Source organism: Poecilia latipinna, unplaced genomic scaffold (assembly GCF_001443285.1).
Source record: "Poecilia latipinna isolate Pla-1442-1.1 unplaced genomic scaffold, P_latipinna-1.0 Scaffold205, whole genome shotgun sequence".
Lineage (NCBI taxonomy): Eukaryota > Metazoa > Chordata > Actinopteri > Cyprinodontiformes > Poeciliidae > Poecilia > Poecilia latipinna.
Window position 1 is genome coordinate 318,817 of NW_015112821.1, and position 17,157 is coordinate 335,973.

General features: G+C 38.7%; 1 protein-coding gene across 2 annotated transcripts in view; it reads right to left on the reverse strand.

Moving 5' to 3' along the window:
* The window catches only part of cdon (cell adhesion associated, oncogene regulated), a 57,569-nt gene that overhangs the window by 25,545 nt on the left and 14,867 nt on the right, over positions 1-17,157 (reverse strand). The window contains exons 1-2 of one of the 2 annotated variants that reach the window (XM_015031399.1): positions 2,848-2,914; positions 840-1,118 (exon numbers count right to left, since the gene is read on the reverse strand). In XM_015031399.1, coding sequence (XP_014886885.1) covers positions 840-1,118; positions 2,848-2,914 — 346 coding nt within the window. Of the gene's footprint in view, positions 1-839; positions 1,119-2,847; positions 2,981-17,157 lie in introns of those variants that run through there. The other variant, XM_015031398.1, reaches the window with a different exon arrangement.

Genomic DNA, 17,157 nt, shown 5'->3' on the forward strand with positions numbered 1-17,157 from the left:
AACAACAATATTAATGTTTATTAAAATAACTTCTGGGGCAATTTATTGTCCAGAAAATGTGTTACTGCGACAGTCCCAGATGTCATTAACTCAGAAGTCTTCAAAGAATTAAAGTAAATGGCAAAGCAGGAAAAATCTCCTGTAGCAGTCTGTATTGAAGAAGCTTCTGACTAAAGACAATGAATGGGTTGGCATAAGTCTAAGGTGTTATAAAAAAATATGTTCATTATATTTTTTGCACAAAATCATTCTTAAATAAAAAGTTTTTTGTCTGATCAGTTTTGGACTCCTTTCAGATTGAGTTGTTTTAGGGTTTCTGTCACTTTAAATCAAAATTAGCTGCTGCTGGCCACGTCCCCAACTCAGTGTTTACTCTCACACATGAAAATAACTGCAAACAGATGTGCAATTATACAACTGTACATCTTTTAAAAGCATTAGTAGAGCCTCCTACACAACCAACAAGAATGCAACAAGTGGTTTCTGAATGGCAAGTCAACAACAAAACACTGTTGTTCTCTTTTCCAGCAGCCATTGTACAGGGCATACAACCAGCTGACCAAACGTACTGGAGCTTTGCTTGCATTGCTAGGTGACGGGGTGGGTTCAGCTGAGGTTGCTAGGTAACGGAGCAACGCCCCTTGAATGTGTCTTAATCGGGACGATTTTGAAACTGCTCCTTTTCGAGACACCAAAAACTGGCTGTGTGTGTTTTTTTTAAGAGCTTTGGCTGTTTTTAAAAGCAGCTAAAGAACAAAAACATATAAAATGTGAATTATGTACAACAGGTCCCATTTTCAAACAATAAAATCGGTTTACCGCCCAGCTCTAATCCGTACCTGCTAGAGCCACCCGGGCGAGGCGGCTGGCGACGGCCGGCCCGCGGCCCGAGCGCGCCACACACTGATAGACGCCGGCATAGTCGGGCGTGAGGCTGGAGATGACCAGGGAGCCGCGGCCAAGCTCCACCCCAGGCAGCGCGTCCCGGTCCAGGGGACGGCCTCGGAAGCGCCAGGAAACCGCCGCCGACGGAGGGCTCGCTGAGCACTGCAGATGGACCGCAGAACCTGGACTCTGGACCACAGAGGTTGGCTCAGAGCGGAGAGACGGATACTGAGCTGGAGAGAAAACATGACAGGAGAAACGGGTCCAGAAACGTGAATCATCTGATTGCACCGCATTACGACATGCAGACTGGGATTTCTCACTAATAACATCAACACTGGGAGGCTCCGACACTCGGCAACATGCTTTTCCTTACGAATACTAAGAACTGGAACAATTTAGAGATGATTAACAGTTCATTTGGTTTTTAAATTAGTCCTGCAAAGTAAAAAAAAAAAATCCAAATGTGCCACAAAAAAGCAGCAAACACCAGTTAGCAGTGGTACATTAAATGTCACCGTTTAAAAACTGATGGTAGTGAAAAAAAATTTATAAGCACTTTTTCATCAATATTAAGTCAACTTAAAACTTAAAACAAGCTCAGGTTTCCTGTTGAAAAGCTACTACATTAGTTTCTCTTGTTTCAAATGTACTAAGATATTTGGACTAGAAACTAGACCAAAAATATTAAAATTATTGATTAATCGTGATTAATCAATTATTAAAATAACCGTCAACTCATTTAGTAATTGATTAATTGTTAATTGCAGTATAAAGACTCAAAAAGAGGCTATTTGTTGAAAGGACAACATATTCAAAGCAGTAATTAAGCCAGAACTGTCCTAAAAATATAAAAATTAGCATTTAAGATTAAAAAACATCTTTGTCTGTAAATCATTTCTACCCAGAACTCCTCAAGTTGAATAACTTTAACTTCACCTGGTTCAAATTCTGTAAAAATAAACACCTCGTGTTAAGCATATCCAATTATTAATCAGTTAATATACAGATCTGTTCCACGCTGTATGAAGTCAAGCAGAAACTGCTGAGCTTTTCACATATTGTAAATATTTTTCTTAGCTGCAGATGATCAAAATGTTCTCTAAAGAAATGCTGCTATTCCATTTTAGGCAATAAAACATTTAGTTTCTCATTTTAAAAAAAGGAATGAAATACCTTGCTTATATTTTTATGTATTTCTAATGCTGCATTAAAAAAAGGCTTAAGTGGTTAAATAAAAAAAATCTCTGGAACAAAACAATTTTTAAAAATCCAATTAATCGACAATCGATCGACAATAATCTGATTGTTTTCTGCCTGTTCTGGTTTCTATTTTCCACTTTTTATTTTTGCATTTTAAGCTTTAGATCAGGGGTGTCCAAAGTGTGGCCCATGGGCCATTTATGGTCCCTGAAATGATTTTGATCGGTCAAATCAAAATTTGGCCAACATAATATTGAAAAAAAAACTGAATATTTGGATATTGTCCGTTTTTCTTGTCTAAAGCTGTTTTTTATTTTATTTTAGGATCTTAAAGGATTTATAGATTTCATAAAAAATGTTTATTAGAGAAGATAGAACTAAAAAAAAGGGATTTATTTTTCTCTTAATAATTCAGATGTTTTTATAAAAATACCATAAAAGTAAGTTAAGTAAGTTAAAAAGCCAGGTTGTCACTGATGCATTTAAAGAACAAAAACAGTGGGAATTTTCAGTTTTGATTAATTTACGGCAGTGTTTCTCAACTCTGGTCCTCAGGCCCCCCCGCTCTGCATGTTTTAGATGAGCCTCTATTCCAGAACAGCTGATTCAAATGATTGTATGACCATAAAGTACTGCAGAAGCCTGTTAATCACCCAGAGATACAATTCAGGTGTGAAACACCTAAAACATGCACGGCAGGGAGGCCTGAGGACCGGAGATGAGAAACACTGATTTAAGGGAAGAATAGTTGGAACTTACTTGAGCAGCTGATAATCTGGCTGAGCCACAGCACAGTGGACAGGAGGACCCTTAGGCCACTGTCCATGGCGGCCTTTGACCCCAGCCAGCGGCCGTGTTGCCTGGAGCGCGCGTCCTCTCCCGCTTAGAAAACCTGAAACAAACACAGAGAAAACCAGACACACTAAATAAATTTAAAAAGCAGAAAAAAGGTGCGACTTTATGGCTGGAAAACTGATTTTATTACAGTTTTTATTCTTGTTCTTGTAAAACATTCCCATTTTAACAGGCTTAATCTGGACGCCGCTAAATTAAAAATGTGATTTATTACATTAAGCTGCACACAGAAACTGCATTTAATCATATTGTTGAATTTAGTGATATCACGGTAAAACCAAAAATAATATTTCCAATCCAAATGTCAGTTTAGCCTGGACGATAAGGCTGAAAAAGTATCACGATACGAGGGTTTCATATCAGTCGATATATTATAATTACTGATTAGTTTTTCGTTTTAAATATCTGAAATACTGCTGGACGGGGGCGACATTTCCTGTTCTATCCAAGGTTTTCACTCCATGCTGTTGTTTTTTATTTTTAATCAGTTATAAGGAACAGAGGGGAAACCTTAAACTGCTGCTGTAAGTTACTCAACAGGTTGTTGCCAGGCAACCAAAGAATGGGTGGGTTGCTAGGTAACCAAAGAGTGAGTGAGTGAGTGAGTGAGTGAGTGAGTGAGTGAGTGAGTCAGCTGATTCCACCAACTTTTCTAGAGGTTGTGAGGATACAACTCTGTCAGTTTTGTTTTTTTTATTTAACATCAATAAGTCAAATTCGTTACAATAAAAAGAATACAGTAAATCAAAAGTCTTGTAAGAAATGTTCAACAATAAATCATCATCAGCTTTATTTATAAATCGGTTTAACAGCAGAAACAAAGCGAGGAACATCAGTAAAATTACACAGACAAAAAACAGTTTTTATTAAGTAAAGTCACGTCTGAGTTGGGTTGAAGGTCAATGAGTGAAAATAAATGTTAATATAAATGATAAGTGATGACATAAAAAGTCTCCCTCACTTCTAATATCCCCTGTTGTCCCACCGAGTTTCTCCTCACCAGCAGAAGAGCCAGAGGACGAGAGGAGTAATTAGGAGCATTCCTCCATCTTTTCAACTCAAACCCTCTGAAAGCTCCTCCTCCACCTCCTCCTCCTCCTGGCTTTGATCCCCTGCTCCTGGTTGGTAACCGGGCCCGGAGCCTCAGGCGGCTCAGACAATGGCCGCCCAGCTGTGACATTCACGCTGGCGCTCCGGCGGCTCGCAGCCACCGGCGTTCGGGGCTGAGGGGGCAGAGGGGAAAAGCGCGGCGCCTGGTTGGGAAGGCAGGAGGTGAGCAGGTTTCTAACCCTCATTCTTCAGGCTGAGATGTTGTTTCAAACACCTGACAATCAGTCAGGTCAGTTTGCTTGGCCTCCCGTCGGAGAGCAGGAGCTCATTTTCAGTTCCGACAGAGGAAAACTCAACTGATGCGTAGGAATTTAAAGCAAATATAGAGAACAGAACACAAAAATATTACCAAGTGTGTTTGGTGCAAATATCTTAATACACTTTAAATAAGTCTAAACTAATGTAGAAAGACATGGGAGCTTGTTTTAATTCCTTAATATTTATGAAAATCACAGAAAATTTCACTTTTGACATTGAACACATTTATTTTTTCATTAAATAATCTGACAATGTAGCTAATATTTTAAAAAAATAAATATAAAGGAATTATTTACATTGAATCAAGCTTCTATCCATCTTACTGATTTTTCTTACTGATAAGTTAGATTTTTCTTATTTCATATGTAATAAGATATTTGTACTGGAAACTAAATCAAAACTAATTGGTAAGATTTTGAGTTTTTGCAGTGAATAAAGCCAACACAACTTGGGAGAGAAAGTACACTGCAAAAACAAATTACTACCCAGTATTTTTAGTCTACTGTCTAGTGTGGATATCTTAGTACACAAAAGTCGTTTTTCTCTTAAACATGGGAAAAATGTCTTTATTTTAGTGAAATTATCTGCTAATGTAACTAGGATTATAGAATTAAATTGAAACAAGCTCCTAAATCTCACTGAAAGTGAATTATAAGTTCGTTTTGTCTTATTTCAAGTGTACTAAGATATTTGCACTATAAAGTAGAGCAAAACTACTTGGTAAGATTTTGTCTTTTTGCAGTGAATAAAGCCAACGCAGCTTGGTAGAGTAGGCACACTGCAAAAACCCAAAAGTATTTTTAGTCCAGTTTCTAGAGCAAATACCTTAGTACACTTGAAATAAGACAAAATTAATTTGTAGCAAAATATAGGAGTTGGTTTAGGTCAATAATTCATAATATTGATGAATAACTTTTAGTTCCAAAGTCAGATTATTTTCCCCATGCTATAAGTGAAATAATCTGAAAACAGAACTAGAACTTTTTCACCTATATTAAGAAAGTATTGACTTAAAACAGCTCGTATATCTTGCTGAAAGTTACTTATGAGTCAGTTTTGTCTTATTTCAAGTGTACAAAGATATTTGCACAACAAACTAGATGAAAAATACTTGATAAGATTTTGTGTTTTTTGAAAATCCTTCAAAATTTGCCAACTTGTCCTGCTATAAACAGCAGATTCAGCATGTCAAGCTGTTTAAACTGCACAGTTTAATTCTAATGCAAATTAGTTTAAATGTCAAAACTCCGGCCTTATTGATGTCACCCGACTCTGTCTCTTCATCGGAAACCTGACAGAGAAGAGGAGGAGGAGGTGAGAGGAGGCAGGAAATAATAAACTCTTCCAGCTCCTGGCTCACGCCCCCTTCTCACTCCGGGGTCAGAGGTCAAGGAAGAGCAGAGGGAAAGGACAAACCAGCGGGTGTCTGGTGACCCCGGGTCACCCTCGCTTCTTACTGTTTCAATCACAAACCAGCCTTTTCTCCACATTTTAACACACAGACTGGTGAGCAAAACCTGCCAATTATCAACACTAACTGAAGGGCTGGACAATAAATCAATAAAATATCACAATATCAGCAGATAATAGAACATTCAATATATGAAACATTCACTAAACCACACAGCATTCTGGGGGATGAAGGCAGAGGAAAGACTTTAGCTGATCAACCTCTCAGAGTGAGCTAAGAAAGGCTGGGGGAGCTCGCTCGCTCACTCACTCGCTCACTCTTTCGTTACCTAGCAACTCTCTCACTCTCTGGTTGCCTAGCAACAACTTGTTGAGTAACTTGTGCAGGAGCAGTTTAAAGTTTTGCCACTGTCCTTCATAACTGCTTAAAACTAAAAAACTAATCAGTCTGTGCTGACCTAAAGAAGCTAAAATGGCATTAAAATGTAATTTCTCTATAAAAACAGTCGCTACAGCGACTGTTTGTACTAAAACATAGGGTGTTGTCATACTTTCAACAACAACAAATGCTAATGTTGTATCCACTTATGTTGTGGCTCTTAAAGAAAATCTGTCAAAGTCAGTATCAGGAGGAAAAAGCTTTAAAAAAAACCATAAGTGAGAAAATCAGCTATGAAACATTTGCTTAGTGATGCTATCTGTGCTGTTTTAACCCCAATAAGCTAACAATGGTGTAAAAATGTCAACTCCCTGATAATCTCTTGGTTTTTAAAGAGTAAAACAGTGTTTTAGAGAGACTATTTCTTACACATGGAGTGACATCATCCTTTCTTTCAACATGAAAACGACCACCTACTCCAGGAAGGTTAATAAACTACTGCTAGTTTGAATGTTGGTTTATCCTCGTGTAAATGACTCAAATAGAAATCTAAATTTGTCAAAACTAGAATCTGGAGGCAAAAGTTTTACAAAAACCATACATGGGAAATGAGCTACAAAATTTATGTTAGCAGTGTTAACCCATAGAAGCTAAAGATGCTAACTGTGCTAACCCCAACAAGCTAAGCAGGGGGTTAAAATGTCAACTCCATGACCATTCTTCTTGGTTTTAAGAGAGTAAACAGGTTTAGTGACTGTTTATTCTATCCAGGGTTTGACGTTAGCCTTTCAATAAAAAAAAAAGTCTAAATGTAAAAAAAAAAAAAAAGTCCACTTCAGCAAGGCTAGAAAACTATGGCTAGTTTTCACGTTATTTTATCCTTTTATATTACGGCTCTTAAAAATAATCTTGGGAAATGACCTACAAAATTTGCTGGTGATTGAACTCCCACAATACGTCCAAAACTGAGTTAGCACAGGTAGCACCGTGCTAACGTTTTAACCCCAAGAAGCTAAAGAAGGGGTTAAAATGACAACTCCATGATCATTTTGTCTCTCATGATCATTTTGTCAGCGTTTTATAGTCTAATGTCACTAGCGTGACATTAGACTTTATTTCAATAAAAAAATAATGACATGGAAGATAGAAAACTACTGCTAGTTTTAATGTTAGATTATCCTCTTAAATTATGGGTCTTAAAGAGAAATCTGAAAATTAGTATCAGGAGGCAAAAGCTTCACAAAAAACAAAATATGCTCTCTGATGCTACCTGTGCTAACCACAGGAAGCTAATAATTGTATTAAAATGTAATTTCTCTGTTTTTAAAGAGTAAAGCAGAGTTTTACAGTGACTGCTCTGTCTTACACATGGTGTGACATCACCCTCTTTCAACAACAAAGACAGACGGCTTACTCTAGCAAAGCTAGAAAACCACCACTGCTTTGAATGTTTTATCGCAGCTCTTAAAGATAATCTCTCAAAATTAGTGTCGGGAAGCAAGAGCTTTACAAAAAGTCCAACAGTTGGGAAATAAAGTGCAAAATTCCAGCTGTTGCATCTCCAAGCAGTGCAGAACATTTTACTGAAAAAGAGACAAAAGAGCTGATCAAAATGGAAACGCAACCCCCTCTCGCACACTGAAACCTATCATTATTGACTAAGTATCTGGAAATTTGATGCTGGGGCTCAGAGTCACACCTCAGGATGTATATTCTTTGCATTTCCAGCTGAGGTTTAAATGTGAGCATGCTCAGTCAGGCACATCAACCCACATCAGACAGAGGCTGGCGTTTCTCCATCTCACAGGTCGCAACAAGCCCTGCACGCTGCCCCCATGTCAGCGCTGGAAAATCCTGCCTCTGCCGGAATAATGATATATAATTACAATGATAACAACAGTGCTGGAACAATGCACTGCCAAGCATGGGCACTTTGGCACAAGGTACAGTAAGACACCGGAGATGATTCTGTATCCGTCTCTCTTATTTCTACTCTCATCTCGGCTCGTACATCCGTTGGGCCGTGAACTTCCAAATGGATGCCCTTGTGTAAACACACGCAGCTGCCTTATCGGGCCTGTCGATCTGCCGCAACGAGGAAACAAAGGGGCATCATTCCTGGTTCTTATCTGTTTGGCTTTTTCCTGTGACATCCGCCACCATGAAGCGTCCTGCTCAGTGGAGACGGACACCATGACACCGACCCCTCTGAAGGCGACAGAAACCCACGCTTCCTCTCAATAGAATAGAATAGAAGTACTTTATTCATCCCAACCAGGAAATTACTGTGCAGTTGCAGCATACACATACACACAGATCAAATTACAATATGAAAAATAAAATAAAAATAAGAAATGCATAAAATATAAAATGTAAGATGTAAGATTCTGTACAGAATGAACAGTGAAAATTAATAATCTGTACAGTCTGTACAATAGTGCTTTGTAAACAATCTGTACAATATCGATTAATGGGCAGATATGTAGACTAAACTCGGAGTGGCTTCTAAATAAAGGAACCCAAAGGACGAACCAAATGCTGCTAATATGTTAAAGTGTAGCTAGCAAAGCCTCGCCACTGACAAAGTTTGAAAAACTCCAAAGTGGGCGGAGCCAATATACACTAGGGGGCGTGGTTAAGTGGGGGTGGGAGGAGTCACAGTGGGTGTTTCCACACCGATTAGTTCGTTCCAGCAGTAGAAATCTTACAGAAATTAACAGAAATAACTGATCTGTGTGGTGACCGCTTTAAAAAGTTTAAAAAAAGTTAAATGCACCATCTTCTGTCTCAATGCCAAATGTTTCCTAACTAAAACGGATTTTTGTTTACTTAATGCAAGGTATCAACTTTCAGCCATCTCTACTTATAAGCATCTCTGAATCTCAGGGTAATTTATGTTGATGCTCTTATTTTGAAATGTAATTCTCAACAACCAACATATTTCTCACAAGTCTGAACAGGAAGTGCCCGCGCCATCTTGGTAGGAAAGCATAGCGCAAAGCTTAGATGAGCCACGACTTCCAGACCAACAAAGGGAAAGGACAGCTCTGGAGAACATTAAGAGACACTTAAAATGACCAGTTTCTCTGATTTTACATTTTATAGGTAAATGTTTGAGTAAAATGAACATCGTTCTTTTATTCTATGAACTGCTGATAACATGTCTCCAAAATGCCAAGCAGAAAATTTTGTATTTATTTGCAGAAAATGAGAAATGGTTAAAATAACGGAAAAGATTCAATGCTTTCAGACCTCAAATAATGCAAAGAAAACAAGTTCATATTCATTTAGCAAGAACAATACAAATGTTTTAACTCAGGAGTTCAGAAATCAACATTTGGTGGAAGAACCAGGAGGTTTTTAGTGGCTCTTAGTTTTTTTACAGACCTGTATATTGGCACTCTTGACCAATGTGCAAGAGAAATATAAACAAAATGGCTGCTGTCAGGTTCAACCATCATGAGATAGATAACAGATTACGTGGACAAGCTGCCTCCTGTCTCCTACCATGACACAGTTCACTACTTGGTGCATTAAAAATCGTCAAGTCAAAAGTAGATGAAAAAAAGATTAAATAAAAGTAAAGTCAATCAAATGAAGTAGTCATTTTTATAGTAGTGGTAAATCCAAAAATTTAAACAGGATTTTGTACGTTTGCTGTATTAAATGCATCTAGTTGCGTCACTTTCTGTTAAAATTTTTACTGTATTTACCCAAGTTTAATAAATTAGATTAAAGTTGATTTGGATGCAGCAAAGTCACATTTTTAGTAACAGACATGGTTCTATTTATTATAAAAGCTACTGTTTTATAAAAAAAAAACAGAATAATTTCACCCTCATCACAATAAAAAGTCTTCGTCTACATCAATTCTCTGAGCTTTTCACAGTAAATTCAAGCAGGGTTACTTTTCAAACTTTTCCAGCGCTTCCCTTTGGAGGTAAAACAAAACTAAAGACAGTTTCAATTCAATATGTGACATCATTTCTTACTGCTATTACTGTTAACAAAAAATATCCCAATTGCAAAAACTAACATATAAAATATGAGACCACCTTTATTTAAATTACACAGATCAAGGACTTGTTGAGCTATGAGGAATGATAAATATTCATTACAGTGAACAAATCAGCTTGTGTTGAGGTAAATTATCTTCCTGGTCAAATTAAACATGCAAGTATTATGAAAATGTTACATTTTTACACGGTTTTGTACTTCCGTTTGGGTCTGTCCTGCTTCTAAAAGTAGTCCAAGCACTTGAAAAACAATCATACTTTTTGGTGTCTGGAAAATCAGTCGTTTCAAAAATCATCTGAATGCAACATCACAAATCAACAGGCACTGCACCGTTACCTAGCAACCACAGCAGAGTTCCGGCCGTTACCTAGCAACCCAACGTGAGCACCAGCATGTTTGGCCAGCTGGTTTATGTGCCGTTTAGTGGCTACGTTTTGTTGCTGCCTTAACAAAAAACACGTGCTGTATTCTTGTTGAATGCACAGAAACCTCTATTAATGCTTTTCAAAGATGTACGGTTGTATAATGACTCATCTGTTTGCAGCCATTTTTACAGGAGAGTGTAAACATTGAGTTGGGGGTGTGGCCAGGAAGGAGCAGCTCATTTGGATTTAAAGTGACAGGAGTCCCAAAAGCATCTCATTCTGAAAGGAGCTTGAGTTGAGCAGATTCAAATCTCATCATCCAAGAATGATTTTGTAAAAAAATAAAAAAATAAAAAAATAAAAAAAAGAAATTCTTTAGCCCACAAATCTATCCTAACCTATTTAAGAAAACATAAGAGGTCACCTTTATGCACAACATAATCACCTGACTTTCTCTCAGGAGTCTTTACAGAATATCAAACCTTTCCAAACCTTGAAAAACATTTTTTTAAAGGATTTCAGGCACTAAAATCCAACCTGCATCTAGGAAATGATCTTAAAATCCAGGAACCCGATGGGATCCCTGGTGATGACACAGGCGAAAATAAACACGAAGCCTGGATCCCCTCAGGGGAGGGAAACAGATCGGAGTTATCAGGCGGGTAGCACCTGCTCTTTGTTTTTCTTTTCAACCCTCCAGCCTGTAGGAACTACTTAAAGCCCCATTTACCCCCGTCATGTGGGGCAGGGCCCACATCCCTGTCGTACTGGGTAAACAGGGACAAAAGCATCAAAGAGCCGGAGGGCAGAGGAAGAACAGGTCACAACTTGGTGCAGGGGGCCCGGCCTGTTCGCTGCTCAACGCCGCGCCGAAAGCACACAGAAGCTCATGGATTTGATAACCGACACCGATCGGGTCCAAATTAAACCAGGGATTCATGTAAAAACAACAGGGAGAAGCAGATCAGCGGGGCGGAAGAGACGGAGCAAGTCTTTTCTGGAACGGTGGTCTAATCTGACCCGTGATTCACACGCTGAACGCCCCGAACCTGTCTGCACTCGCCCCGCGTCTCAGCGACCGGCGATCCGCAGCGAACACATTCCTCCGTTCCACAGAGAGACGAGGAGCAGAAACCCGAAAGAGACGGCAGGTAGTTCAGGACGGGGGGATGGGGCAGATGGGTAAAAGGAGGGCAGACGGGTAAAAGGAGGGCAGACGGGTAAAAGGAGGGCAGACGGGTAAAAGGAGGGCAAACGGGTAAAAGGAGGGCAAACGGGTAAAAGGAGGGCAGATGGGTAAAAGGAGGGCAGATGGGTAAAAGGAGGGCAGATGGCTAAAAGAAGGCAGATGGGTAAAAGGAGGGCAGATGGGTAAAAGGAGGGCAGATGGGTAAAAGGAGGGCAAACCGGTAAAAGGAGGGCAGATGGGTAAAAAGAGGGCAAACGGTTAAAAAGTTCCTCATCCTCCGCTTTTAATTCAGCTCAGAGATTCAGAACCACTCAGAAAAATTAAGATAAAATTACAAAGAAACACGAATGACAATAAAGTCAATGTGAGAATAAACTTTATGGTACTAATATCATTATTATGGTAACATGACTTTATCCTCGTATTATTTTGACTATTCTTGTGATATTATGACTTTATTCTTACGTTATTTCATCTTTATTATCTTATTTCAACTTTATTCTTGTAATATTTTTACTTTTTTCATAATGATGTAATTCTTATAAATTTATTTTCCTAATATTATGACTTTAATCTTATTCTTGTATTATTTCCACTTTATTCTCATATTTCCAGTTTATTCTTGAAATTTTATTTAAAATATTTTTTTATGGCTCACAACTTCATTGATTGTTTTAAATATCCAAATTTCTCATAATGCATACTGTTTTTTTTTTTATTTACAATTCTTCAGGTACAACTTTGTCAAGAAGCAACTTAAACTTTCTAGCAAAAACGACGTTATGCCAAAAATAAAACTTAAACAGATTAGCAACTTTTACTGCAACTTTTTGAAAAGGGTTTCACAAAATCAGTAATTTTATTGTGAAAGAATAAAAAAAATGGTGTGACATCCTGGAGGGGCTGATTATGGGCTTCTTGAATCCATCTGGGAGGAAACTAATGAGTGGAGACACGGATCTTCTGGTTTGAGCCCAACTCTGCCTGATTAAAGACTTTATTAAAGGAGGACAGAAAGGGAGGGAGGAGAGAAAGATGCTGGGAATTGGAAAGAGGTGAAGGGAGTTGGGACGAGAAAGCGGAGTTATTTTATCTAACAGAGGTAGAAACCACAATGCCAGCTAGCTGCTTTCTCGGTTGGACAAACAACAACATCCTCTTTTTCCCAGCTGTTTGTTCCCTTTAAATGCATCGCAATAATCATTTCATATCAGTCGACATCAATAATTATTGATTAGTTTTTTTGTTCTAAATCTCTGAAATACTGCCAGCTTGGTGTCGTGACCTTTCCTGTTTTATCTACATTTTTCAATCCCTGATGTTGTATTTTTTTGTTTTCAAGCAGTTATGAGGCAGCAGTGGAGAAACATTAAACTGCTGCAGCGCCTGCCTCGCAAAAGGTTGTTGCTAGGCAACCAAGGAATGAGTGAGTTGCTAGGTAACCGGAGAGCGAGAGAGCTAGTTGGCATCTTCCATCTGCCTACATATAATCAATAACACTATATATCGCCAAAGACCTGTGATCATGTCAATAGATAAAAGGTCCAATAGGATATTAAATACATAGAATATTTACTGGACTCCGATCCAGAACCGCACAGCATTCTGGGAGATGTAGGCAGAGCGAAGGCTTTAGCCACTCAACCGCTCACAGCTAGCAAAGCAGGTTGCTGGAATCAACCAACTCACTCACTCCTCTGTTGCCTAGCAACAACCTACTGAGTAACTGGCGCAGCAGCAGCTTAAGGTTTCGCCACTCTGCCTCTTGAAAATAATAACAGTGTGGAGTGAAAACTAGATGAAACAGGAAAGGTCACACCACCAGTCTGGCTGCATTTCAGATATTTAAAACAATAAAACTAATCAATAATTATCGATATTGACTAAACTAAAATGCTTTTATCGTGATAAGATTTTCAGCCAAAGAAGGGAAGGAGTTAAACTCCTAATGTTATGGACAGATGGTCAACCCTCTTGAAATAGGAGAAAACTCAGGTTTCTAAGATCAATCAACGTCAGATTTATTCATTAATCGATAAGTAGCGTCCCTGCTTTAAACCCGGTGCTTCAGACAATGGAAGCATGTGTTCGGTGTCCGGACGGAGCATCAGCCGTCCTGGAGGTGACAAAGAGGCCAAGGTGGCCCCAGAGCGATCTGACGCCACAGTCCCTGCGTCCGCTGCCGTGGAGTAGGATCAGACTGGCGGAGGAATGAAAGGCGAGGCCCTCGGGGATCAGACAGTCACATCCCACAAAGCCCTGTTTACCAAGGACACACACACCCCCGCCTCCTCCCAGCAGCGCCTCTGTTCACCCTAAAGCCCGACTCTCCCCGAGTGCCAGGGCCGGGACCTGGGAGACCGCGCTAATTCCAGCCTGAGGCGCAGAGAAAGGGAGACGGAGCCGCTGAATGGTACAGTATGTGAAACCCCGTCTTAATTGGCGATTGTTCTGGAACGTCTTGTTTTTCCTGGGAATCTGCGAGGCGGCCCGGTTGTTTCCCAAGGTCCTGAACAGCAGGGATTAACCGCGGGGAGGAAACTCAACAGCGCCTCGGACACTGGAAACAGATCTCCGAGTATCGCCGCCAAACAAGGCCACCTTCAAGACCTTTTGCAAAGCGCATGTAACTAACAACCCTGGGCCTTTGTCTAGGCCCTCTGGGCGCTTCCAGCTGATTTCACAGGCCTTTCAGTGCAGACAGAAAGGTAATGCTGAGGGATGGCAGGAACGCTCTGTGGGCCCTTCTTGGCCCGTTCCAACCAAAGTTAGTTCACCAAAACGAACAGAATGACAAAAAATTAAATGAATAAAAACGGTAATTAATGGGGAAAAACTATAAATGGAATATATTGTGCGTTTATAAATCTAAAACTTACTGAAATTATAGCCATGCTACAAAGACGTAGCTATCATGTCTAATTGGTTTTTGGATTAACCAATAAATAATTTAATAGAAAAGGTGCTTAGCAGGCATTTTTTCGTACATAATGTGAACCAAGTGAAGCTGAAAATGTCACTTGAGGAGTTTGGGGAAAAACAAAGAAGTTTTTTTATTATCTTAAATACAAAATGTATAAATTTTTTATTCAGTTTTAACTTAATTACTTCTCTGAATATGTTGTTTTTTCAGTAAATTGCCCTTTTTGAGTTTGTATTCCCCAGTTAACAATTAATCTGCTCCTTAATTAGGTGACAATTATTTCAAAAATTGATTAATCACAATTAATCCGATTCATTGTTTCGTTCATTCATACAAAAATCAACTGAATTTCACTGCCTTTTACCAAAGTGTGTAAAGGATTACAATATGTAAGACCCGCATCGTAATTCTGCAGCAGAAGAAGTCAGACACGATAAATCGGTACGTAAACGACTGAAAATTTTAATAATGAAAGAATCGCATCAGGTCACAATCACACTGAGTTCTGACATCCAAACAGGCTGGAGGTTCACTTTTTCTGCTCAGCTTCCTTCATATTGTTCTGATTTTGTGACAAAAATGTCGACTCCAGTTGCGCAACAATTTAAAAATGGATCCAGAGGCGGCGTCTGTCATAAACAAAGTGCTGCTGTGTGACGTCAACGTTCTTCTTCTGCGCGTTTCGTCAACAATTCACCCAGAAGTTTGATTTCTGTTGCACTTAATTAAAAGAATGAATAACCATGCAAAAACAAACAAAAAAAGATTTCTGAAAAATAATTTTAAAAATTGGAGAAGTCGACTCCAAGTCTAAATGTTTAAAATAAAAACAAAACAATATCAAACTGAAAAAAATCAATCATTTTCTAAAATTAACATCTTAAAATATGCCAAATTCATAAAAAATGTAATTTGGCCTTAGACACGTTAATCACAAGCCTTATATTTGTTGTTGAAAGTCTGGACTGGTGTTTCCACCCTGGTTACATCACCGCTATGGTGGCTAATCATCGATTTTTAATGCTAATGATTGCCAGACTTACAGAAACAGGAAACCATAAAGGACTTGAATGACGGCATGAAGTAGGCACAGAAAAACAAAAAGCAATACATCATTTAAGACCAGATGACACTGATCTATTAGAGAGCCTCACGTTTCCAACCCCAGCGAGAGCCATTACTCACAAAATATGAAACAGCGGAAAACCTTCCTAAGAACTGGCTGTTCAACCAAAGCCACTAAATCGCTTCGGTCAGCGTCCACGGTTCAACGCCGAGACAGGCGGGGAGAAAACAGAAGATTGGTTCTGCAAACAGACTCTGCCGACCGGAAAGAACACAAAGGCCACATTCACATCTCCACAAACGTCTGGGCCATCTGAGGAGATGAGAACAGGCTCTATGAACGCACAAGGTAGAGCATCCTGCAACGTGAATCGCATTACGTCAGCCGTTAGTTAAACCAACAATTCAGACAACGAGCCGAACACGGCGGAGGCAGAGTGGTGATCCGGGCTGGCTCTGCTGCAGCCGCAGCATCTGAACCAGGAAATCACACAGAAAACAACATTCACTGGGTGATAAACTGTCGCAGACGTTATCACAATAAACGATAATGTTGTTGTTTTGACACCATTTTATATAATAGTAATAATGGCTTAATAATGAACAGATTCTCAAGGATTAATACACTTTCAGTTCTAGTCAACATTTAACACTGGAAATGGAAGACATTTGAAATAAAATAAATACACAAAAAAACAAATAAAATGAATTATAAAGTCTCTGTAAACAAAACTGTCTTTCAAANAAAGNAGCTGGTTGAGAAAAAACACAAACTGAAGACTTAATCATCCTATTATGGTAGAAATATGGCAAAATATAAGAGCTTGTTTTAAGTAAATCATTCTTTATGATTGATTTCAAAAGAAAGTACTTTTTCCACAGCACATTATTTCTTCTACCGTCTCATCTTGGAACAGTTAATAATTATTTTCTTGAAACAAGCTCTTATATCTTGTCAGTTTTGTCCTACAAAAATATTTCCACTAGAAACCAGTTCAAATATACTTGGTAAGATTTTGTTGTCTTTATAGTGTAAAATGAAGTTTTTTTATGGGCTTAGTGAAATATTCTGAAATACAGAACTTGAAAAACAACAACTCAAATTTAAGACCATTATGAATTAAATTTATCTATGGCGGCAGCAGAAGTGATGAAAGCTGCAGCTCTGTTCTCTTTGGTTCATCTCCCTTCAGAGTCACGACTTTGTTGAAATAAATTTCTTAAAAAGCTCAAACTGGAGCTTCATCATCATGTTTACAAGTTTATGTCGCACCAAAGGCTGAACTTAGATCAGTAGCATTGCTAACCGTTTTCTGTGCTAAGCTTTTCAGCAAAAATCTGCTTAGCATCATATAGTTTGGAGGAAATCCAAACTATTTCCATAGTTTGGAAATAGTTTTTTTTGGTGTCTGGAAAATAAACAATAAACAAATTTATTGTTTAAGTGTAAACAATAAATTTGTTTATTGTTTATTTTCCAGACACCAAAAAAAACTAT